At 40.8% G+C, this 25,806-nt stretch overlaps 2 protein-coding genes across 8 annotated transcripts in view; both read left to right on the top strand.

Moving 5' to 3' along the window:
- Positions 1-10,650, top strand: part of LOC122077209 (dnaJ homolog subfamily C GRV2-like) — a 65,556-nt gene extending 54,906 nt beyond the window's left edge. For 3 of the 4 annotated variants that reach the window (XM_042643075.1, XM_042643073.1, XM_042643074.1), the window contains one exon: positions 10,013-10,650. In XM_042643075.1, the coding sequence (XP_042499009.1) occupies positions 10,013-10,219 (207 nt within the window). In that variant the 3' untranslated portion in view covers positions 10,220-10,650. The remainder of the gene's footprint in view (positions 1-10,012) is intronic. The other variant, XM_042643077.1, reaches the window with a different exon arrangement.
- A 2,467-nt stretch (positions 10,651-13,117) lies between these two features.
- Positions 13,118-25,806, top strand: part of LOC122077351 (N-terminal acetyltransferase A complex auxiliary subunit NAA15-like) — a 14,842-nt gene continuing 2,153 nt past the window's right edge. The window contains exons 1-8 of one of the 4 annotated variants that reach the window (XR_006139775.1): positions 13,118-13,320; positions 24,108-24,240; positions 24,320-24,375; positions 24,563-24,694; positions 24,965-25,050; positions 25,202-25,299; positions 25,504-25,560; positions 25,662-25,773. Coding sequence is in view for 1 of the 4 variants with exons in the window: in XM_042643274.1 (XP_042499208.1) it covers positions 25,694-25,773 (80 nt within the window). In the remaining 3 variants the exon portion in view is untranslated. The other 3 variants (XR_006139774.1, XR_006139773.1, XM_042643274.1) reach the window with 3 other exon arrangements.

Genomic DNA, 25,806 nt, shown 5'->3' with positions numbered 1-25,806 from the left:
GAAGCTACCGCCAGATCTGATTTCAGCAGGTGCTGATCCCCTTTGATTGCTGTTTTGAAGTGTTTTCCTCTTGGAATCAAGAGGCCAAAAGGTTTCCAGCCTTCACCTGGAATTTCTGGCTTTTTCGAGAAGAACTGAAGCAGCTTCCTCTTCCACACGGTTCTGAGGTTTCCGCCATCTGGTTAGTAGCGTGAGAAGGAAGAAGATGACCTTCTCCTTTTATTCTTAAGTTCCTTAATTAATTATATTTACAGTAAACCCCTTCTTTCTTAAACCTATGTTCTATTATTTCCTTTATCTTTGGTAATTTCAGAATACTCCTTCTCTTCCAATTGTTATTTCAGTTTAACCCCACTACTTTCTTTATTTCCAGAATTGGTCCTCTTTAGATTTAATTCCTGTTAAGACCTTAATCACTCATTTCACTCAAAAGATTCCTAAATTGTACCAGAAATAACAAAATTGCCCCTACTTCTTTGAGAACTGTTTTAATTGTTAATTGTGGGCCCCGAAGCGATCTGATTCCCTCGGATCCGCATCACCCTTGATTCTGTCACAGCTTGGTCTAATATTTCAAGCAAATAATCGCCACAACCTGCCCTCCCAAGAACACGAAGACTCAGCCTGAAAGAACCTTCAACGAAAGCGATTGGTGGACCTGAACCAAATCTGGCGGTAGGTGAATATCAGTTCTGGCTGCTGTGGAACTCACAAACCAGAAGTTCTTTCGACCTCAAATTCAAATATCTGAATCGCCTTAGGGCTTGCTGCTGCTCCTCCAAGTCTCGAACCAATAGCTTTGGTTATGAAGGAGATCAACTCACCTGTTTGGCCTCTACAGGCCCCATTAACCCCTCCGATTGTTCCCCAGCTTCCTCGGGCCCCCGTTCGACTTCAGCTCTGCTCACGGGGGTGATCACTCCTCTTAGTTTGATCAACCAATCTGATGGCCCTGTTGCACTCCCAACTGTTCAGAATTGCTCCCTAGCAAATGGCGACATCAACTCTGAAGCTCTGTCGATGAGCTCAAGTCTCCCGACCTCCGGACCAAACTCCACCCCCAATGGCGCATCAGCTGTGACTCCAAATCAATTTGGCAACTCAAGCACATCTAGACAGACCATTCGGAGTACCTTGTTGCACCTTGCCTTGGATGAGACACCAGCCTCACACCAGCCAACACAACCGGCTAACCACAACCATCCCTCCACCCCCATCCCTGGAAGCAAAAACAAAAAAACCCATCCAATAACACTAGAGCTTCATCTACCTCTACCACCACCCCTGTCATCGGCTATAGCCACTAAGCCCCCCTCCACTGATCTCTACATTACCCCCCGCTGCTCATCCAAGCGTCCGATGCACACTTCTACTAGTTTTCAATGATTCCTTAGACCATTTGGAATGTCCGAGGTCTCAATTCTTCGGCTAAACAAGCAGAAATTAAAGCCCTTATTCGTTCCTCCCAGTTCAATCTCTGTTGCCTTTTAGAAACTAGGGTCCTTGGGGTCAATGCGACTCATATTGCTTCCTCAATCGCCCCCAATTGGTCCTTCCTCTCCAATTATACCCATAACCTGAATGGGAGAATCTGGATTCTCTGGGACCTAGCCTTCCTTACCATAACCAACCTCTCTTCCTTGGCCCAAGTTATCCACATCTCTATCTCTCATCACTCCAGCCCTTTCATCTGCTCCCTCTCAATTGTTTATGCCCACAACCAAGCCTCCCTCTGGTCCTCTCTTTGGGACAACCTTCTTTCCTTTGCCAACACCCTTAGCCCTAGCCCTTGGGGCATCTTTGGAGACTTCAATGTTATCCAGTTCAACCATGAGAAGCAAGGCGGCAACCCCATTGATTCTCAGGCTGTTGACACCTTTAATAACTGCATTGATGACCTTAATCTTACTTATCTCAGATGGCCCGGTGTCAAGCTCACTTGGCACAACAAAAGATCTGGTAACCTCCGTGTGGCTTGTAAGCTAGATTGAGTCCTTGTAAATAAAGCCTGGCTCAACTCTTTCCCCTCTTCTCATGCCACCTTCGGTCTTCTGGGGATCTCTAATCACTGCCCCATCTCCCTCCATGTTTTCCCCTTCCGCTCCTTCGGCCCTAAACCTTTCAAATTCTTTGACATGTGGATTTTCCACCTGGATTTTCACTCCCTTGTCTTTAGTGCTTGGCATAGCCACACCCCTCGTTCCTCTTCCCCTCTCCTCCTCTCTTTTGCCTCTAGACTCAAGAGTGAAAATTGCTTTAAAGCTTTAGAACTCTTCCACAGTCGGGAACATCACCTCTCGGGTCTCTTATGCTCGGGAAAAGCTTCACTCCATTCAATCCAAAATCTAACAGGATCTCCACAACCCTATTCTTGCTGAGGAAGAGAAATCTACCTCTTCTGATTTAGCCTTGGTATTAGACCAGGAAGAAAGCTTCTTGCGCCAAAAAGCCCGTATCAAATGGCTTGAGCTTGGGGATTCCAACTCGGGTTACTTCCATCGCTCTCTCAAAGTAAGGAATAATGCCAACTCCATCCTGATGCTTGTCTCCTCTTCTGGGGCTGACCTCTTCACCTCAAATCTCATCAAGACTGAAGCCATTTCTCATTTTCAGAGACTCTTCCGCCCTCACCCTTTCCCTCTCACCCCCATCCCCCCGAATCTCCTCAACAAATCGGTGCCCTCTGATTTTATACCTTTCCTTCAATCCATTCCCAGCAAGGAGGAAATAATCTCAGCCATCCTTTCCCGCAAATCTAACAAAGCCCCGGGCCCGGATGGCTTCAGTATGGGCTTCTTCTCCGCTTGCTGGAATACCATCGGAAATGACCTTATTTATGCAATTCAGAGCTTCTTCTTCAACCCTAATCAAATTATTGGGGATCAATCACACCTTCTTTTGTCTCATCCCTAAAACGGAAGGTGCAGTCTCCATGAATGACTTCATGCCCATTTCTCTATGTAACCTCTATAAGTTTGTGGTCAAAGTCGTTGCCAACAGGATTAAAAAAGTCATTGACTCCCTAGTTGTCCTAACCAATCGGCCTTCATTGCTTGTAGGAGTATCGCTGATAACATCATGCTCTGTCATGAGATAGTTTGCGGTTTTGACCATAAGTCCCATTCCCCTGCGGCTCTCCTTAAGATTGGCATCCATAAAGCTTTTGACACCATTAGTTGGGATTTCATTTCTACTGTGCTTCTTCAAATGGCATTCCCTCCTTCCTTTGTCCACTGGATTCTGATCTGCATCTCCTCCCCCCGCTTCTCCATTTTGGTGAATAGGAGCCCGACGGGACACTTCCCATCGAGTTGTGGCATCCGCCAAGGATGTCCCCTCCCCCCTTCTTTTCTCTCTTTCTTTGGAAGTCCTTTCCCGCTCCATCCAATCTGCAACTAACCTCCACCTCATTTCTCCCATTCCCAAATGCAAATCTCTCCTTTCTCATCTTGCATTTGTCGACAACATCATGATCTTCTCCAAACCTGATCCCCTCTCTATCTCCACTATCATGTCCACCCTTCATTCCTTTGAATCCTTTTCGAATCTCAGCATAAATATCCTCAAGTCCAATATTTTTATTTCCGGCGTCGCCCCAGAGGTCCGAGCCTCCCTCTCTGGCCTCTTTGGTAGTCCTCTTGGTTCATTGCCAGTGAAATACTTAGGTCTTCCCCTTATTACCTCCAGGCTTGCGGCCCATCATTATGCCCCCATGCTAGACAATCTCAGGAAAAAGCTCCAGCTCTGGAAAGGCAAGCTTCTCTCTTTTGCTGGTCGCTTTAGCTTAATCAGATCGGTCCTTCAGTCTTTGCACCTCTACTGGACTGGCACCTTTTTCCTTCCAACTTCCATCATCAAATCCTATGAAAGACTCCTCTGCTCCATCCTCTGGAATGGCTCGGATTCCTCTAAATTCCTAAGACCCCTTAGTTGGGAAAAGGTTTGCCTTCCTAAAGAAGAAAGTGGTCTTGGGATTAGAAGAATCAAAACAATCAACTCTGCTGCTATTCTCAAGCTAATCGGGAAGGTTGTGTCAAAGCACAAAAGCATATGGGTTAACTGGATCTACTCGGGTCTGCGCAAAGCTAACTCCCTCTGGACCACCCCTTCCATTTCCGATGCCTCCTAGATCTGGAGGAAGATTTTTAACCATAGAAATGTTGCTCTCCTGGCTATCTCCTTGGTCATTGGGAATGGTTATTCGATCTCTCTTTGGAATGACCCTTGGCATCCTTCAGGCATCCTCTCTCACCTTATCTCCCCTAGAATCATCCACTCTTCTAGCCTTTCTTCTAATGCCACAGTCTCTTCCATCCTCTCCCCTTCCGGCTGGTCTCCCCCTCCCCTCCTCGACCTCTGGACTCTCCTCTCCCCTCCCCCTGGGTCACAGAGGTAGGGGGGACAAATGCATTTGGCTCCCCTCCCCTACTGGAACCTTTTCTTCTGCCTCCGCTTGGTCCTTCCTTCGTACCCCTTGGCACAAGGTTGTCTGGTTCAAAAGCCACATTCCTCGCCATAGCTTCACCCTATGGCAATGCCTAACCAAATGCCTTCCCACCCAATCTTTTCTCCTTCATCGCCACACTCTAGTCAACCCTGCCTGCTGTCTCTGTCCGAATGGCATTGAAGATATTCCCCATCTTTTCTTCTCTTTCCCCTTTTCTTCCCGCATCTGGAAAGTTGTCTTATCCAAATGTTGGCGGACCAGAAGATCCATCCTCCCTTTCGACAGGGAGTGGATCTGGATAGATATGACCTTCTCAGCTTCTTTGGTTCCTCCATTTGCAACACCGTTGGCAAGCTTGCTTTTTGTGCCACCATTAATCACCTCTGGATGGAGCGTAACATCCGTAGATAGACCCCCAAATCTCGATCCCTGGATAAGATTTGGAAAGCTGTCTACTTTGATGTTAGGTCCAAAACCTCCTCCCTCTTGTCTTGCCCAGTCAAATACACCCCTAGAAACTCCCACCTCATTGATGCATGGAACCTTCAGGTGGATATCATCCACCCCTCTTGAGGTCTTTTCGGATGCTGGCTCTCCCTCCCCCCCAGGTTGCTGGCCATTGAGGATGTTTTTTTCTCGCTGGTCTTTTGTTTTTGTTATGTATTTTCTATTTTGTTTTAGCTTAGCCTAGTGCTTGGCCTTTTGGCCTTGCTTTTTACTGGCTTCGGCCTACACCCCCCCCCTTTTTTCCCTCCCTTGTATAGTCTTCTCTTCTGGTAATGAATTATTTATCATCCAAAAAAAAAAAAACTCACATATTTGGTGCTGCAAATACAGCCCAGAAACAGAGGCTGGGAGAGACAACCAAAAAAGAAAGAGAGGATAAGAAAGGAAAAGAAGAGAAGAGAAATATCAGAAATAGAGAGAAAATATTAGAAAAGGGGGAAGAAGAGAATCACCCACGGCAGCCATGGTTTCACACCCCAAAAAAAATCTCAACCAAGTTTTAATTCTCCAGAATCCAAATTCGTCTCCATTATATGGCTATATAAAGAAAAATAAAAGCATAACATTGGAAGCTAATTAAAAATGGAAACTAACCTAGATAGCAACTGAAATAAAAATCCAATCTTCCTCCTAACTTGACCACACCCTACACTAACAATTAAGGAAAGCAAATCAAACTACTAAATTACTTCCAAAATTTCCCACGCCTAACTACATCACTCGACCCCATTAAGTTGAAATAAGGCTGAGTTTGTTGTTGGTATGGTCAGACACCTTGTGCAAATCTTCTAATAGGAATGTTGCTTTCGCTTCAAAATCTGTTGCTTCCTATCCATGGATAGCTTGTCAACGGGAAAGGAATAGCATGCATATGAGTGCTTAGGTTATTATTTGTATCATTATGTTGAGAGTGTTTTACATTAATTTCTAGTGTTGCTTGCCCACAGAAAGGAGTTTTTGAATGTTTAATAGCTGTGAAGAAAAACAAAATGAGGTCTGAAAAATCTTCATGGTTTTGCATTGTAAACCATTTGATATAAAGAGGTTTGTGGTCAGACACCTTGAGCAAATCTTCTAATAGGAATGTTGTTTTCACTTCAGAATCTGTTGCTTCTTATCCATTGATAGCTTGTCGACGGGAAGCCAATTCCAGATGTGCATTTTCACCAACAGCTTCTTTAGAGCAGTAGGTAGAGTTACAGGGATATCCAATTTCCTTTGTACCTGGTTTAGAATCTAAAGCACCCAAAGTCAAAGCCATATTGCTTAGAATTTCCATGAAATGGATGACACTTTGACACTGGGAATAAGATGATAGGATGCACAGGAAGGAATGGTACCTCTCAAATCTTTGTTCAACATTTCTGCTTGAGATGCTAATCTATGGATGTGGTCTTGATGCAGATAAGTCACTTAATGGGCTTATTTTATTACAAGTAAGCCTCGGGTTGGGTTATGTATGTGTTGGGCCTTTGATCCCATAAGTTTTCTATGTAATTGACCTCTTTAATGGGCCTAGAATAGGGGTAGAAAGTAGGAAAACGGAATTTAATTCATTAGTTTAGTTAAAGTCCTATTTTGCGTCTATTTCCTTTGTTATTTCAGTTTTATAGTCAGTTTAGTTTTCCCAATTAGTTAAGGATTGGGTTAGGCATTTCTTTTTAGCGTTTGAGTCAGTTTTGAGTATTCTATATAAGTTTGTAAGGGCCTACAACATTGAACACGAATTTATGAATAAAAAAAAAAAAAAAGAGAAAGCTTTGTGCTTAAAAACTGTGAGCGTCTAAATCTGAGGGTGAGATGCCCATTCACTAGTTCTTCTTCCCCCTTCTCAGCCCTCCATCGAATTCTCTTTCTTTTCATATTTACCTTTTATTTGTTTGTTGTGAGAGAGTGTTTGAGAGCTAGAACAAAGCCTATTAGAGGACATCTTCTCTATTCAGTCAAAATTTCAGATCCTGCCCGGGATTAGGATCACTTGTGATTCTAGTTCTACATTATTTGGTATCAGAGCCTAACCGAAGATGGTTCTAGAAGTTCGTTATTTTGTTGGACAAAGGGATACGTGCTACCTCCTTGATTGGCTAGATTCTCTGGAGGAATTTTTTGACTACTATAACTTGACAGAGACGAAAGCTTCGATTTGTTTACTCCAGGTTGATTGGTTGTTCTAGAGAATGGTGGAGAGTCCATGAAAAGTGACTCCGAGTTCGAGGACATGAGCCTAGGACTTGGGAAGAGATGAAGTACTAGTTAGCGACACAATACCTCCCTGCATATATCCAAAGAAGGCTCTTCCCTTCGTAAGATTTCCATCAGAATACATCTACAGGTCTCCAAAAGACCCCTACAGGTTGCAAGAGTCATAAATAATTGGTAGACCACTTGGGCACTCTTGTGCAAAAATATGCAAAGGAGCAACAAGAGATGACACCTCCAACCAAAACATCTAAACCTGAAGTTGAGGTTAGTGTGGACGAAATTCCAGCAATTCATATTGTCAAGAAAGAGCTAGTCATTGATGTTCCCATCAACGAGACTCATGTGGAAGAATTCGAAAGCAACAAGGTTGCCACAATGGACAATGAGGTTGAGACTAAGGAACTTGACACTACAACAACTGTGATAATTGTGAACAACCAAAAGGAAGATCCTAAGGAGCTTAAGGTTGAAATTGTTAAGGTCAAGAACACAGTGGTTAAAGGCATTCATGTGGATGATCCCATGGATACATCTGAGATTATTGAAGCTGAGCATGTGGAGTTTGTCATTCCATTAAAGTATCTAGAAGATCGAGCTCCTCACATTCTAGACTACAATCCTTATAATCAAAGAGCTACCTGAACTTTTCTAGGGCTGGAAGAGGTACGTGCACCATGCTCTAATCACCATCACACTCTACAAAATTCAAGGATGAATTTTTTCCAAGAGAGGGCGAATTGATGCAGATAAGTCACTTAATGGGTTTATTTTATTGCAAGTAAGCCTTGGGTTGGGTTATATATGTGTTGGGCCTTTGATCCTATGGATTTTCTTTGTATTGGGCTACTTTAATGGGCCTAGAATATGGGGAGAAAGTAGGAAAACGAGATTTAATTCGTTAGTTTAGTTAGAGTCCTATTTTGAGTCTATTTCCTTTGTTATTTCAGTTTCCTTGGTTTAGGCCTTTCCTTTTTAGTGTTTGAGTCAGTTTTGAGTCTTCTATATAAGTTTGTAAGGGGCCTACAACATTGAACACGAATTTATGAATAAAAAAAAAAGAAAAAGCTTTGTGCTTGAAAACTATGAGATGCAGTTGGGTGAGATGCCTAAATATGATGGTGAGATGCCCATTCACTAGTTCTTCTTCTCCCTTCCCAACCCTCAATTGAAATCTTTTTCTTTTCATATTTTTCTTTTATTTGTTTTCTGTGAGAGAGTGTTTGAGAGCTAGAACCAAGCCTATTGGAGGACATCTTCTCTATTCAGCCAGAATTTCAGTTCCTGCCTGGGATTAGGATCACTTGTGATTCTAGTTCTACATTAGGTCTGGTTGCCTTTCTTGTCTGAGTCAGCTGGTCATCTTCAGAGGCTATCTGTACCTTTGTCAGATCTTTATGCTACTAGTAGAGAGTTGAAAGCTAGCACACAAGATTTCTACTTGTGGTGGTCATACGGTGTAGTGTGGAGGAGAATTTCAAGAGCATCTGGCAAACAGTTCTTTGGAGCTGCTGATTTAAGGGTGGGAAAAGCGTGTGAGGGGTATCTATGTGAAAATAGTGGCATATGTCTAAAACAATCATTGATATGCATAAAATTTTCGTACTTACTCATAGGATGTTTCGGTGACTCTTCAGTACTACTGTGTTTTCAGAATTGGGTGATATAGGTTTCGGTGGCTCTTCAGTAGTGCTGTGTTTCAAAGTTGGGTGGTTGGGTGATATAGGTTAAACTCATTTGAGTCTCTGCCCTCTAGGTAGACAGAGGGTTGTGAGAGCAGTGATATTGGGCTCTTCTTGAGGGCCTGAGGTTTTCCATCACCTTGGTTTGGCAACTTTTTAATCAGGCATGATTCTTTTCAGGTTGTAATCAGGTGGATTTAAATTAGGCTTATCCAATTGGTTGTTCCTTTTGGAATATCACATTCCAATGGATTTCTGGGTCTGAAACAACTTTGCAGATTACCATGCCAAAGGGGTGCTGTAATATATTTGTTTCGGGGGCATGAATATTTTTTTGCTCGATGGGGCTACCGGGCTTTCTTCTACCAAAACCTTGTTACACTGTAGTAGGTCTGGTGGTGGATTGTCTTGGTGGTGGACATAACGCATGTGAGTTGCAATTGGTTTGCTTGTGGTGGTGGGCTTTATGCTGGTGCATTGAACCGCTATTCATAGATACCTCCAGCTCGAGTTGTGGATTGCATTTCTAGTTTTTAATGTGGAGTTGTGCGTGCGTATCTAGTTTTAATGTGGAGTTATGTGATTACATAGTTTTCAATGTGGAGTTGTGTGTTCGAGTTGTTACTTTCGTGCTTAGCTGGGCTATCAAGAATTCGTTATCTCATTCCTCATTTCATGAAAGTAGTTGGGTGATGGATTATCTTGGTGGTGGACGTAATGCATGTAATACATTTTGGCTTGACCGATCTATATGGTATGTGAGGTAGACAGCCGGTACCTTATTATAGTCTATCGTTATAAGTCTATGGCTGATTTGTAGTGGTGCGTCAGGTTGACAGCCGGCACTTACTATAATTAGCCATAACCCATCAGTCTTTTGCATGGATCCTTGCACTTGTCCTTGCTTGGAATCCCCATGTAACCGACCTCATTAAGTTGGGATAAGGTTTTGGATGTTGTTGTTGTTGTTGGGGGCAGGAATATTTCATAGTAGTTGTCTTGTATTTTTATTTTGTTTGTTTCATTTTGCTCTTACCCATTTTAAGGATTGGTTTCTGGGTCTACCTGTTTCTTAAAGTAGAAAATATTATCAATCAAACATTATAAACAGCTTTGTTACCGAACAGCAACTATAGGAACCTATGCCTAAGTTGTGGTTGCCTTCTCTTTATTGCAGGTTTGGGGTGCTTATAAGGATCAGAGGCATGACCTTTTCCTTCCTTCGAATGCTCAATCTGCTGCTGCTGGAGTCGCAGGTCTCATGGAGAATTCTTCATCCAGGTTCACTTATGCCCTTACGGCCCCGCCTGCACAACCAGCCATTGGTAGACCCCCTGCTTCAATCACACCCTACTCAAATGGCAAGCAGGATCAGCTACCATGACAAATCATTATGAAAAAAGCTTTTGTCTGACAACCTGGCAATTATTGGAGCATCATCTCTGTACTAATTTGTATAGTCTAGTGTACATTCTCAACTTCTGTTGTCTTTTTTTTTTATCTTTATCTTGATCCTTATCGGCTTCTTATAGAAAAATTCAGAGAAAGAGAATCCACAGTTCACAGTTCATACATTTTCCCATGTAAAGAGAACCTGAAAGGCTTGTGTATCATATGCGTAAATTTTTTCCTAGAGAAGTGAGGTGGTTTTGAGTGAATTTGTTGTATAGCCATTCTCCATAAAAAGCCATTCATCAGGTTTAGTAGTTCATTCATTTTTCCATGTAAAGTGGACCTTAGATTGGCTAAGAAGGTTCTGTATTTGTGTGTATCATAGCTGTGTTTTTCTAAAAAAGAGAGGTGGTTTTGGTTGAATTTATGGATGGTCGGCTTATGTTTTGTTTTGAAAAGATCCTTTCATTGGTAAACTGTTGGTGATTCTAATGTTTAGTTCAGATTGTGCTTGAGTTGATCTTAATGCGACCAAACCCAAACCCAAACCCAAACCCAACGGCGTATGTTGCAATATGAATAATCCAATTTCTGGCCACCACTTGGAAAAATTCCTCTCCACCGCATTGAGAGCCCAACCCAGCATCTGATAGCTGGGAGGACCTGGGGTATGTGCCCATGTGTTGGGGTGTGTGTCTGGGTCCATGTGGAGGTGAAATTCATTTTAATAAAATAATGTGGAGGTGGCTTGCAAGCTATATGGAGGTCCTGCCCAAGTCGAACTGAATTGCATTGATGCTGCATATAGATATCTTCCAAGGAGGTCTATCTTCTTCTTAGGTGAAAAGCACTGGGCTGAATGTTAGAAAAACAAGCATCCTTGTAAGCAATAGACAGATTCATGTTAGTAGTATAAGGAAGACCCACAGATCGCCATAGAGCTTGGGCCAGATTACAGTTGAGAAAGAGATGATTAGAACTAACATTCTAATCATCAGGGGCAGATATCATTGATGTTGAACCCCACCCAAACTTTTAAGAAGCCCAGAGTGGGGAATTCGATCCAGCATGAGTTTTCTGTTATCATAACATAGAACATACCCATAGGCTATGTTTGGTAGTCAAGAGAAGAAAAGAAAAGAAAAGAAAAGAAAAAAATATAGAAAAGAAAGAAAAAGAAAAAGAAGAAAATAAATGAAACGGTGAGAAAATAAAAGAAGTATGTATGTTTGGTTACCATTAGAAGAGAAGAAAATAAAAGTTTTTATGTTTTCTTGTGTTTTTGGCAAGATTTTTTTTTTCTTTTCTTTTTTGAGTAAAAGAAAACTTCACAATTCCTAAGGGGAATTTTAAAATTCAAAAACTGAATCTTCTCTTGGACGAGGACATACTAAGTACAAAGAGAAAATTCTAAACCAAGAAATAAGTTATTTTCTTTTCTTTTCTTCTCTTGGCTACCAAACATTGCCTTAGAGCAATATTTAAATACCAAATTTTCTGCCAAATGGGATTAATATTCTAATGTTAATAGTAGTGGCAAGTCTATATGTTCATGATATAGAGAAGGTTTCAGGAGCAGTAGGGGTCCAAACAAATAGATACTCTTACTAATGAAACGAAAGAAGTTCTAAGCAATGACGAACCCAATGATCCATGTAAGAAGATTGACTGATTATGGTTGATTATAATAAGTGCCGGTTGTTTATTTGATGCACCACTATAGATCAGCACAAGCTTATTACGATAGACTATGATAAGATATCGGCTATCTACCAATATATATTTTATATTAAATAATATTATTTAAAAAATGAGCTATATGTTTTATGATCTGCTCATTGGTCATCATACTCCCATATTTATGAAAAATGGACTTAATTTTATAGCAGTGAATTTATTGGTACTGTGAGGGAGAAAGTATAATGGATGTTTCTCTCACTAAGGGTTTTCAAGTTACGCTTATTGTGGTATTATATCTTAGTTTGATTAAGAATGAGAATAACTTAAATACTATCTTACCCATTTCTATTTTATCCTTGCATGCTTATGTTAGGTATGTGTCATGTATTCTAAAATGTTGTTTTTCTTTACTATTTTCTAGAGAGACAGAGAGAGAGAAGTAATTTTAGTGTTAATAGAAATGATCCCGAAATAGCCATCAGCCTCAATTACATTTTATTTTCCATAAATAGGGTATAAAAATCATACCAAACACCCTAATTTCTTGAAATCACCCCTGAATGCGAAATTGAAATCGAACCAATGAGAGCCTCTTATCAAAGGGTTTTGTTATTATTATTATTATTATTATTCATTTATTTTTTTTTTTAATTGATGACGCCCAATCAAATCTGAGGTTCTTCGAGTGGCTAAAAAGAAGTGTAACACAATAGTACGCATATTCTTGTGCATGTCTTTTCAAATTTCACTCATAGACCCCACATCCTCTCTCATTAAATGCGCACCTTTGTTGGATGATTCATAACAATCCACACTTTTTAGTGCAAAACTGCAACTGATGACGTTGTAACGAACCCTTACCATAATAAAAATAAGGGAAAAAATAACACTATGAGGTGGCATGGACATTGCACCTAAACGCAATTGTGTGTAAAATCACATTTCCACCCATTATGAAATTACAAAATTCCATCCTCATTAATAATGTCTCCACTTGTGATCAGATTGGGATCCTCTTCAACACTAATGATCCTCCAACAATTCATTCAAAGGTTGAAAAGACTTGAACACACCCCATGTGTTGGATCGTTAGAGAGGCGTTGAGGGTGCAGTCATTGGAGAGGATCTTGATCCTTTGTGACCCTCACGCTGGTGCAGGGCCTACACAAGATAGCGACCTCTTCATGCCCCAAAAATAAATAAAGGCATGGACTCAATAAAGCAAACACGGGGGATATACACCGTTTCGTCTTCGGATGGCGACTAGGCGACTTGGCGCAGCCCTAAATCTGCGCATTCATAATCTTATCCTACGCATCTCTCCTCTCTCCCTCTTTCTTCGTCTGCAAATTCCCGAGAAAAATGGGGGCTTCGCTTCCACCCAAGGAGGCTAATCTCTTCAAGCTCATTGTTGTAAGTTCCATTGCCTATTCATTTCGATATCCGCTTTACTAGAATCATCAGAAGTGATCATACTTGCATTTACTGTTTCAGTAATCCATCCTAGCAGCTCGTTTTTTCATTGATTACCTAGATTTCGTGCTGCTATTTTGCTAGCTTGGTGTGCTTGGATTAATTGAATGTCTGATTGTTGCTTCTTAATTGTTTGCTAATGAGTTCCTGGAGCTCAAGTACACTATAGTTTGCTGTTATTTCTAAACTTTGATTTCAGTTGAGCTTGGCCTTTGAGTTAATTGAGTTTCCTTCAAGTGGCTACTGGATAGCACAGAGATTTCTGTTTAAGTTCCTCACGTTTCAATGGCAATGGAATGAAAATTTGGGGCATGCTTGCTGAAATCTTTATTTCTTAATAGTCCATTTTGCTACTGCCGTTTATTTTTTCCAATTTATTCGTGCCACCATTTTTTCTTTTTGTTTTAAATCTATATCCACAGTTATACATTGTTGCTCCTACGTTTGACCTGTCTATACTTATAACTCTGTTTTTAGGAGGAGTAAATAGAATTATATTGAGTTTTTCCACTAGGCTTCAATTCAACCCTCCAATCATTTGCAAGTTGGATCCAAGTAATATCCTCTAACATTTGAGGCTCAGCATGTGGTTTCCTTGAAACTGATGTGTTAATGAAAGCAATGGTGTGACGTGCAACCACCTTTGTATGCTTTTTTAGACTGGAAGTCTTTATATGGCTGCTTCGAAGTCACTGGGTAACTTGCCTTATTCTTGTTTTATATATTACAATGGTGTGACGTGCAACCACCTTGACTATCCCAGCATTGTTAAGGGAGCTTGGCTAAAGCCTGTCCAAACCTTCTCCACCTCCCTTTTAGCCTTGGCCAGAAGGTTGAGCAATTTCAAAGTTGCCCTAAAAGCCTGGAATACTAACTCCTTTGGGAATATCTCTGCTCAAGTTATTGATTGTAGGAACAAGCTCACCTCTGTCCAGATTCAGCTACAATCTGATCACCTCAATCTCTCTTTGACTGTTGACGAGAAAGTTAAGGCGGCAAACCTCTCTACCCTCTTGTGCACGAAGAGAGTTTTATGAGACAGAAGTCTAGGATCAATCGGTTGGAGCTTGATGATTCAAACACTAGCTATTTTCACATATTACTAAAAGCTTGAAACAACCTCAACTCTATTCTCAAGTTGACTACCCCAGATGGCAATCAGGTTCACAATGTGGATGAGATAAAAAGAGTTGATGTTTACTACTTCAAGAACCTGTTTAAGATGGACCCAGCTCCTGCCTCCTCCATCCCAGATGGTCTCTTAAACAAGTCCATTCCAGCCAACATGTCCAATCTTCTCACGGCTATCCTTACTAAGGATGAGATTACTTATGCTATTCACTCCCACAAGGCAAGCAAAGCTCTTGGTCCTGATGGTTTTGGTATGGGATTTTTTTCCTCCTTTTAAGATCTCATCAAAGAGGACATGATCAAGGCAGTCAAGAGGTTCTTCCTCAACCCTATCCAAATTGAAGGGATTAGCCACACCTTCCTTTGCCTCATCACTAAGAAAGAGGGAGCTGATGCTATGAATGAATTTAGGCCGATCTCTTTATGCAATCTCCTCGACAAATTTATTCTATTTGCAAAATCCTTGCAAACAGAATGAAGCTTGTGGTTAACTCTCTTGTTAGCAACAACCAATTGGCCTTCATCCCCGGTAAAAGTATTGGTGATAACATTCTCCTATGCCATGAAATTGTTAGAGGGTTTGATAGAAAATCTCATTCTTCTGCAGCCCTTATGAAGATCGACATGTGTAAGGCTTTTAATTCTCTAAGATGGGATTACATTGTCTTTTTTTTTTTTTTTTTATGAATAAATAATTTATTACCAAAATGAGAAGAATATACAAGGGAAAAAGGGGGGGGGAGGCTTAAACCAACAAGGAAAAGCCAACCCCGGGGCAAAACAAAAGAACAAAGGAACAAAGATTAAACATCACATATCATCGGACAACATTAAGGGGGGGGGGAAGAAGCCAAAATCCAAAAAGACATTAAGTGGGATGGATGAGATCAACCTGAAGGTTCCAAAAAGCAATGATGTGGGAATTTCTAGGGGAATTGGGGACAAGACGGGTTTGAAGGGTTTTGGGATTTGGAAGTGACATCAAAGTAGACAGCTTTCCAAATCTTATCCGGAGATCGAGATTTGGGGGTCCATCTACGGATATTACGTTCCATCCAGAGGTGGTTAACAGTAGCACAAAAATCCAATTTGCCAACGGAGTCACAAATGGAAGAACTAGAGAAGGTCATATCAGTCCAATTCCATTCCCTATCAAAAGGGAGAATGGTTCTCCTAGCTGTCCAAAACTTGGAAAGGACAGTTTTTTAGAGGAGGGAGGAGAAAGGGCAGGAGAAGAAGAGGTGGGGGATATCCTCTATTCCCTGGGAACAAAGGCAGCGAAAAGGGTTAGCAGGGATATGACAATGAATGAGGAAGGATTGTGTGGGAAGATAATTGGACGGGCATCGCCATAGAGTGAAGTTATGGCGGAGAATGTGGCCTTTGAACCAAACTACCTTGTGCCACGGAACTACCGAGGAAGGGGTTTGGATAAAGACCAAGCGGAGGCAGAGGAGAAGGTTCCATTAGAGGAGGGGAGCCAGATACATTTGTCTTCTCTTCTTTTATGGCCAGGGGGAAGAGGGGGGGAGGGAGGTCCAAAGATCAATAAGAGGGGGGAGAGGAGGGAGGGGACCAACCAGTGGGAGAGAGAATAGAGGAGACAAAAGCATTGGTGGGAAGGCTAGAAGAGTAGATAACTCTAGGAGAGGCGAGGTGAGAAAGGATGCCCAAAGGATGCCAAGGGTCCTTCCAAAGAGAGGATTACATTGTCTTGGTTTTCAGCAGTATGTGATTCCCTCCAGTTTTCACTAATTGGATATATCGCTGCATTGCTTCCCCTCGCTTCTCAGTCTTGGTGATTGGAAGCCCGGCCAGATACTTCTCTTCTTTTGTGGGCATCAGACAAGGTTGTCCCCTTTCTCCCTACATCTCTTTTGCCTCACCATGGAAGTTCTCTTTAGAAGTTTGCAAGTGGCCACTGATCAACAACTTATTTCTGCCATCCCCAAGTGTAAGGCTATCAAGCTTACTCACCTTACTTTTACTGATGACTTGATGATCTTCTCCGGAGTTGATTCTTCATCTTTAGAAAACATTATGCTATGCTTAAGCCAATTAGCTTCTATGTTTGGGCTCTGTATCAACCCTGCAAAGTCTCTCATCTTCTTGACTGATATCTCTGACTCTGCCAAAGCTTCCCTGCTTAAGCAAACTGGTTTCTGCATTGGTCTCCTTCCGGTGAAGTATCTTGGGCTTCCCCTTATTCCGGCCAGGCTCTCTGCCCATTATTGTACTCCTATGCTTGACCTCATTAGGAAGTGCCTCCAACTCTGGAAAGGAAAACTTTTATCTTTTGCGGGCTGATTAGAGCTCATCAAATTCGTTCTTCAAGCTTCTAACATATACTGGTCAGGTATCTATGGGTTGCCGGAATCCATCATTTCCAAACTTGAGTTCATTTTTGTCTCCTTCCTGTGGAAAGAAAGTGATTGTTCCAGATTTCTTCGCCCTACCAGCTAGTTTGTTCTTCCTAAAACAGAAGGGGGTTTTAAGTTTGAGAAGAATCAAGGATGTTAATTTGACTGGTATCATCAAGTTAGCTTGGAAGATTATCTCTAAGAAGAATGGTATATGGGTTGAATGGGTGTACTCGAATCCTCTTAGGTTCGACTCTTTTTGGACAGTGAAAATTCCAACTGATTCATCATGGTTGTGGCACAAGATCATTGCTACCCCCCCCCCTCTATCTCTTCAGCCATCTCCTTCCAGATCAGTGATGGGGCCAATACTTTCCTTTGGCTTGACCCTTGGCACCTCGAAGGAATCCTTTATCATACTATAAGTGCCATAAGTATCTATAACTCGGGCTTGTCCAAGTATGCCCTTGTGATTGATATCTTATCTTCTGACCATTGGTCTCCCCCGGCTCAATCTTTGACCCAGCTTACGATATATGGAACTCTTTACCGGTCATTCCAATATGTCAGTGGCAAAGGCAAGACTCTATCCTCTAGATGCCATCCTCTTCAAAGCTCTTCTCTGTCAAGGCTGCTTGGGAGTTTGTCAGGACTCATGGCCCGGGCTCTCCATGGTACGGACTCATATGGTTCAAACATCACATCTCCCGACAAAGCTTCATGGCTTGGAGAGCTTTTACTAACTTCTTGCCTCGCATTCTTTCCTCATCCAGAGAGGCATCTCAGCTGATCCTATGTGTATCCTCTGTGGCAACGAGTCGGAGAATATTGAGCACCTCTTCTTTGCTTGCACTGTTTCCTCTATCTAGAAAGGGATCCTAGCCAAATGCTGGTCAGTAAAAAGGAGAATTCTTCTATTATGTAGGAATTGGATTTGGATGGATATAACATTTCAGAGAAAGTCTATTTGTGATATTGTGGGGAAACTCGCCTTCTGCGCAACAATTAATCAGATCTGGATGGAAAGAAATCATAGGAAATGGACCTCCAACTCTCGCTCCCTATATATGGTTTTGGGCTCCATCTCCTTTGATGTCAGGGCCAAGATTTCTCCGGTTTCTTCCGCTTGTACTCCGTCCCCTAGAAACTGTTATATTGTAAATTCCTGGGAGCTGCCCAGCTCCACCATCAGGAATAGCCCTACTCTTTGATTTTGGTTTTGCTTTCTTCCCCCTCCCCTTCTTAGAAGCTGTAAGTTTTTTTCCTTTTCGCTTGGTAATGAATTATTTATTCACCAAAAAAAAAAAAAAAAAAAAAAAAACAAAAGAAAACAAAAAACAAAAGAAAACAAAAAACAAAAAACAAGAAACAAAAACAAAACTATAGAGGAATAAAACTTAATGAGTCATACCATGCAATTATGGGAGAGATCAACTCCAAAACAAACTTGGAAATCAAGTTCAGATCTAAATCTGGGAAACGGGCTGAATAAAGAGAAATTTGATTATTCGCAAACCAAGGCTCAAGAGACCCTCAAACGTGGGTCCAGTGGGGGCTGTGATGGCCTCAATATTAGCTCAAAATATGGCTAACAGCAGGTCTGCAGATAGGCAGAAACAGAGGAGAGAACCCTTGACAGAAAATTTGGGTTTCAGGTAGCCGATTGGTAGGAAAGTTGCAGCAACCAAACCAAGGCACTTATGGCCCTGGGAAGTGGATTGAAGGTCTCTTTTAGGGGCCTGAACAAACCCTCAAAAGGGCTCTCGAATCTGACTGCAGGTTGAGGAGATCTTGACGAGGTCGATACACACCAAAACCCTAACAAGCTGTATCGATTTTGGGTACTTGCTGATCTTCAAACTCTTAACAGCAACTGATCTTCAAGGCTTCAATATGGCTTCAACAAGCTTCAATTAAACACTCAAAACTCTCAAACACTCTGGTGGGGACATCAGTCCAAGCTATCGGGTTTACCAGAGGAGGCATCACAGAAGACCATCCAGCTTGGGCTCTGTGTGACTGGATGGATAAGGATCAACTAGGGGGCCCCACTTGCATTCAACGCAAGAAAGGACAAGGACCTGATTGATTTCTTTAGACAGCTGTACATGGGACCCACTTGAGCGTTCAACTCAAGTGGGGAAACTCCTTGATCGACTTCCTTGGACAGCTGTACATGGGCCCCACTTGAGCACGCAAGGAGTGCTAGTTTATGGTTTCTTTTTTTAGGAAGTAAATTTGTTTTTTTTTAATTAAACTAGGACCGTTTTATTTTATAATTAGATTGTAAGGCCTACGCCCAAGTTAATGAATGAAAAAAGGAGTGCAGTTGTGCGCAAGAGCTTCTCTTCCCCCCCCCCCCCCCGCCCCCCCAAACGTCTCTCTCTTCTCTCGTGGATGATTCCTCTTCCACTTCTTCTCTCTCAGCAGTAAGGTAAGTTAACTCCCTCTCCCTTCCTCTACTTCATTACTTATTCTTGTTCTTTCTTGTTTTCCCAATCCTAGAATATTTTTTTTTTCCTGCTGTTACTACAGTAACATAAGCCTATTTTGTTTAATCTATGATCTCGGTCACATGCCCCAACCCCTGCTGAATCCTTCTGTTTGCTACTACTTATCCCTTAGCTGAAATTCTGCATACAGATATTATTGGTTCTTATTGATTGACTGCAAGTCTGCAAGTTAAGGGCTGAACTAGTAACTGCTACTGCTAGGGACTTTGAAATGCATGCACACCATTGACAATTTACTGCTACATGTTCCCATTTCCATATTGCTTAATTGGATTCTGTTAAGTTGATGCTAACGCTTGGATTTTTATTGCTCATGGCTTCTGTGATTTCCTGGTTTTAACTTTGTTTGTAACTCATGTATGTTGCTGTCCTCCTTTACATTCCAACCCATATCTGAGTTTAACCTACATTAGTGTGGCTAAACTAATCAACCTGCATAGGGACTTATTTCCTAGGGTTCCCTCTACATCACACTCACAATTAGCAAACAAGAATTAGGAAGAGAGGGAAACCATGGGATAGATGTGGGTCTCTCACAGCCCTAGGTCTCTCACCCACAGCTATCTCAGCCCTAGGTCTCTCACCTACAGCTATCTCAGCTGTTGAAGGGAAATTCTTTCTTAGAATTGCAGCAAACATTGCTGGAAATTTCATTAATCAATGTGTGTCTCTGCTAATACAAAGGCCTTTATAATTAGTTGAGGCTTGGACTCAATTACATAGAAAGAACTAATTAGGGAACAACTGAAATTAGAAACTCCTAACTAAAAGTTAAAAACTACCAAAAGAACAAAGCTTGTTCATGAAGAAAAGAATAAAGACAATACTAGATCCTTCTAGAGAACCAAACCTAAGACTCAACTTTGTATTTGACCAAGTCAAACACTAAAAGACAAAGTACAGCTATATAAGGAAATCAATAGAGAGAAAGTCAGGTTTTCTGGAAGCTGCTGATTTCTCCAAACGATGCTAGCTGGTGGGGCTTCTAGGGATTCATAAGAAGACAAAACTGAAGAGAAAATAGCTGGTTTGACGGGCACAAAAGGGATGGTTCGATGGCTGAAATACTCGACCAGAACTGAACAAAATTTTGGCCAGCTTGGGCTAGCTTTATTATAGGCACTACTGCTGCTGATCTTGGCCTTTCTTCTTCCTTCTATAACGTATGCCATACATAGGATCAGCATCTACATCAGTGTATTCTTTTATACTTCTTGCTGATGATATTGTTTTGGTGGATGAAGCAAAAGCAAGGAAAACTGTAAATTTGGAATTGTGGAGATCTTAGGATCAAAATGTTTTGACTAAAGTAGATAAAAAAACAGAGTATAAGCTGTGGAACTTTAGTAACAATAGGACTGAAAGTGAGGTGGTGATACGGAGATAGCACAAAGTGGAAATTTTAAGTACATAGGTTCAATTATAAATAAAGGAGGAGAAATAGAGGATAATGTTGCACAAAGAATTAAAATAGGGTGGCTGACGTGGAGGGGTGCATCTAGAGTGTTGTGTGATCGGCGTATTCCTTTAAACTCATAAAGGAAACTTTTATAGGACAACTATACAACTAGCAAAGATTTATGGAGCTGAATGTTGGGTAGTAAAGAAACAACATATGACAAACTTAGTTTAGCTTAAATGAAGATGTTGAGATAGATGAGTAGTAAAGCTAGAAAAGATAAAATAAGGAATGAACAAATTAGAGTTAATTTAGAAGTAGCTCCGATGCATGATTATGTGAGAAACTCTGTTAAGGATATACCCACACTACTATAGTTGAGTTTGATGATAACAAACATATAAAGGTATTTTACAATTTGCCTTCAAGTGTTGTTTTGTAGAGACTTCATATCAAAGATCGAATTTGATGAATGAAAGGAAGAAATGAAGATTGAAGTCATCAAATGAGGAGTATCAACAAGTTGGTATCAATACTTGAAGAAGGTATTAGAAGAATTCAAGCTTCAAGATGTCAAGACATGAAGCTCGAAGACTTGGAATTGCAAACAAAAATAAAAGAAGATGAAGTGCCAAAGAGTGGAAGGTTCAAGTGAAGAAGAAGACCACTAGGATAGATTGGTCATTTTTAATGTAATTTGTAACTTCCACACACACACATGTATATATATATATATATGCACTCACCACATGCATGTGCATTGCATCATACTGAATGACCATGGAGCAGACCTTGACCAAGTATGGAAAGTCTCGGTGAGGAACATATTAGGAAAAATGTGTTCTAGTGAAATTCTGTGAAAACCACATTAACCTGATTCAAGGGCATTTTGGGTAATATTAGAATCGGTATAAGGAGATGAAACCTTCATGGAAGTTGTAGGAAATCGAGTCACGATTCCAATGCAACTGATTTCAAGTCAATCCGAGGTCGGACCAAAAAGATATGGTCAAAACACTGACGACTAGTCAGTATGACAACATTCTATTAAAACAGAGTTTGTCATGTTGGCGGTCGACTGGCTGGAATCCCCGGTCGACCGGAACTGTCTGAGACCATAGCCAGTCGACCGGAGGAAAGTCCCGGTGACTGCCTGGAAGTGCCTCAACGGCTCTTGGCTGTCGATCGGCTACCGATGGCAGTTTTCCAGTGGACCTAGAATATGACCATTTAAGTTAGATTTACTGCCTAAAATGTTCTCCTAAGCTCACCTACAAATACCTCTAATGCTACTCATTAATTAATAATTAATCTCAACTTTGGAGAAGCATTATTTGAGTATTAGAAGTGAGAATTGGTCTACACCATCTCTTGAGTTCAAATTCTTCATTTTACATTCAAGAGGAACTCAAGGCCATCTACAAGTCTTCATCTACATCTTGGCATTTACATTACAAGCATCAAGAAAACTTCAAAAGGTGCATTCATTCTATCATCATTGCATATTTCACTTGCACCACACCGGAGGTAATCCTCTTTTATTCCACTTTTTCATTTTCTATTTTACATTAAGTCTAGACTGTACTTAGGCTTGTGTAAGGACCCTCTCATCCTTAAGAGATTGTAAGGATCCTCTTATCCTTAAAAGAGTGTAAGGTGCCTCTCTACCTGCAAAGGAGATTGTAAAGGCATCTCTCTGCCTGAAAGGGGATTTGTAAGAATACTCTTATCCATAAAAAGATTGTAAATGTTTTCTTCCCTACCTACCGTACTGAAAGGAAGAACTAGTGGAATACCTTACAAGAGGATTCTTGTAGGGAGTAGACTAGACTCAGATTGTCGAACCACTATAATTCTCGGTGTTGTGTGATTGTGCTTGTTCTATTTTATTCCGCATTTATTATTTACAATCACATTTGGGACAGTACTTCAAAAAGAGTTAAAATTCCACTAGTATAACCTATTCACCCCCCTCTAGGTTATTTCAAACTCGTTTGAGGTGGCATGAATTTGTGTGACGGAGGCCTTTGAAGGCTAGTGTACAAAGAGATGACTTGATTCAGATTGAAGGAGCTAAAAGAGCTAGCGGTAAGCCTAAAATGACTCACTAGGAAAATTAGTGAGGAAAGACATGCATAGATTAAGTCTAATAATGCGTATGGCTTTGAATAGAGCTGATTGGAGAAAATGATCCATGTAGCCGACCCCATTTAGTTGGGATAAGGCTGAGTTGAGAGTCCTATTTTGAGTCTATTTACTTTATCCAGTGTGTGTGTGATTGGTAGTCCTTTTATGAGTCAGTTTTGAAATTATTACCCCTCCCCCCATTAGTTAGACATGATTTGAAAATAGAAATTAAAGTTTTTTCAAGAGTTGTTGAGCTCTGCACACGGGACTGGTATTGCAGATCTATCAGGTTGCTTTTCTCTTGTTCTTCGTTTAGTTCTAAATTTTAATGCAAATCAAGTGCCATCTCTTGTATCCCATCTTCTTTCCCTAATTTTCTATATTCTCTCTCTTCCTTTCTAGTTTTCATATTGATTTTCCACATTATTGGTTGATCTTCCAGCTTCTGAAATTCAGATCTATCATTCTGAATTCTGGATAAACTTATTTCACCAATTTCTGAAATCTGATCATTAGTTTTGACTGGTTTAAATTCTCCCTCTTACGTCTATTCTGTCCAAATACTGTGTCTACTGATCCTGGATTGTTAGCAGTATTTTTTTTTTGGCTCCAGATTCTTTCTAGAACGCTGAACTGCATCTCTCTCTCTCTCTCTCTCTATTCACCAGCAATCCCATTTTATGCGATCCAGAGACATTTTTTCTATGAATTTTTCGTTCACTATGGGGTTCACCGGTTTAAAATGTGGCGCTAGATTTAAGTACATGGTTTGAAGTTTCTTAGTCCAAGTTTTCATGGTTGAGAAGAACAAGGTTTCGCTTGAGATGTTTCATATTTGCAGTGACCAGAGATGGAATTTGCTGGAGAGGAGGAACAGAACACTCTTTCCATATTTCCTGCAAGGGTGATTGGGGGTTTAGAAATTTGGGATGGAGAAAGGTCTCTTGATTTTGAGGTTTTTCCTTGTCAATAAAAATTCTCTTCTCCCTGTCACTTTAAATGATGTACATAAAGGAAATGGGAAGTTAGGAATGTTGTAAAGAAAAGGTGGGTTTAATTGCCATCCTGAGTGAGTGACCGACATCAGCACCCTTTTTATATTAATTCACTTGAGTGGTGTTTTATAATGTCTTCCTTTAGCTACTTTCTTACGTTTCCAAGTGCTCTTCAATTACATTGATTTATGTGTATATGCAGATGCTATATAATGCTGTATGATACTCCTTCAAAATCGGCAACTGAAGAAGATGATGAAATGTCAAAGTTGCTTCCTTCTCAGAAAAAGAAGATGAGACAAAAGCAGAGAAAAGCAGAAGCCCATGCAAAGAAAGTATGTTAGCATTTCTTTGGGGTGTTCTTAGAAACCTTTCTTTTCAATGCATTTAATTATAAAACTTTTTTGTTTGAAGGAGGCTGAAGAGAAGAATGAAGAGGAATCAATTGCAGCTGGTGTCTCTTAAGACTGGTAAGCGGCAACATGCCAAACCAGTAGAAACATGCCAAACCAGTAGATCCTGATCCCAGTGGGGAGAAGTTGTTGCAGGTAGTTTAGGATTCATGATACTTTACCTTCTACGGAGCTGATACCAAGCACATATGCTCGATTATTGGAAACATAATGTACTCTTTGGTTTCGATCTACATTGTTATAGGTTGAAGATCCATTATCAGAAGCTACAAAATACTTGCAGCTACTTCAGAAGCATTCGTTGGAGTCCTTGGAGACACACCTACTTTCTTTTGAAGTGAACATGAGGAAGCAGAAGATTTTGCTTGCTTTTCAGGTAGCTATACGTTCAAAGTATTTTTATCTCCCCCCACCCCCACGGCCCCACCCCACCCTAAATAAAAAATGGAAGAAGAAGAAGAAAGAAAGAAAGAAAGAAAGAAAGAAAGAAAGAAAGAAAGAGAAAATTTTGGGTACAGGGGTTGAGCTCCTCTTCTGTTCATTTTCCCTTGTAGTCTTCTCCTTATGTGTGTGTGTGTGTGTGTGGTTAAAAGGGAAAGTCCCCTTCATCCGTTGAATGATATTTTATTTACGGGGGACTATGTAGGACTTGGAACTACACTTTTTTTCCCCCAGGCTGTAAAGCGGCTTCTTAGGTTGGATGCAGATAACCCAGCTTCACATCGATGCTTGGTATGTTATTCCTTGTGTGCTTAATTACTTTTCTGATGTTTCCTTTTCACATTATATTTTAGTCTACAGTTGGTGTGAATTTTGTCACCTATAGCCTTGGAATTGTCAGCACTTAACTCTCCATATGCTAATTTTGGGCTCATTATTACAGATAAGTTTCTTCCATCAAGTGGGATCCATGGCAGCTCCTGCATCTGATTCAGAAAAACTTATTTGGAGTGTTTTAGTATCAGAGCGTCCAGATTTGAGGTTTCCTTGTCACATCATTTTCTCCCATAATGTTGTGTTATTCTCTTACTAGGTTTTCTATGTGTTCTTCTCTGGTATGGGGAGAGGGGTGATGCAGTTTGGGTTTTGTTTTGTGGAATAGGGATTCTCCTCTGTTTGCTAGTTGTTTAAGAATTTTTTTATCCAAAAGCGGCAAAAAATCCCATGGTGCCTTCTTTTTTGCAGTCTTATATGGGAAATCTCTGATTGAAGCAAATAGCCATTTCTTAGAGAAACACAAAGGTGTCTTCCATATTCTTTAGCTGTCTGCCATACATGTGTGGATGATCATAGTTGAAGATTTGTGTTTACTCTTTTTACTGACCTTTTTCTTTTCTCTATAGATTCATTGAAGCATAGAGCAGCATCAGCAGAAATGCTTTATGTCTTGGAACCTGAAAAAAATTCAGAGGCTGTCAAAATTATTGAAGATTCAACCAACAATCTCATGTTGATGTAATGTTTCTTTCTTGACTTGACACCCCCCCC

The sequence above is a fragment of the Macadamia integrifolia genome, chromosome 4 (genome assembly GCF_013358625.1).
Source record: "Macadamia integrifolia cultivar HAES 741 chromosome 4, SCU_Mint_v3, whole genome shotgun sequence".
Lineage (NCBI taxonomy): Eukaryota > Viridiplantae > Streptophyta > Magnoliopsida > Proteales > Proteaceae > Macadamia > Macadamia integrifolia.
Note: the sequence above shows the minus strand (reverse complement) of the source record. Positions and strands in the feature narration are given on the sequence as shown.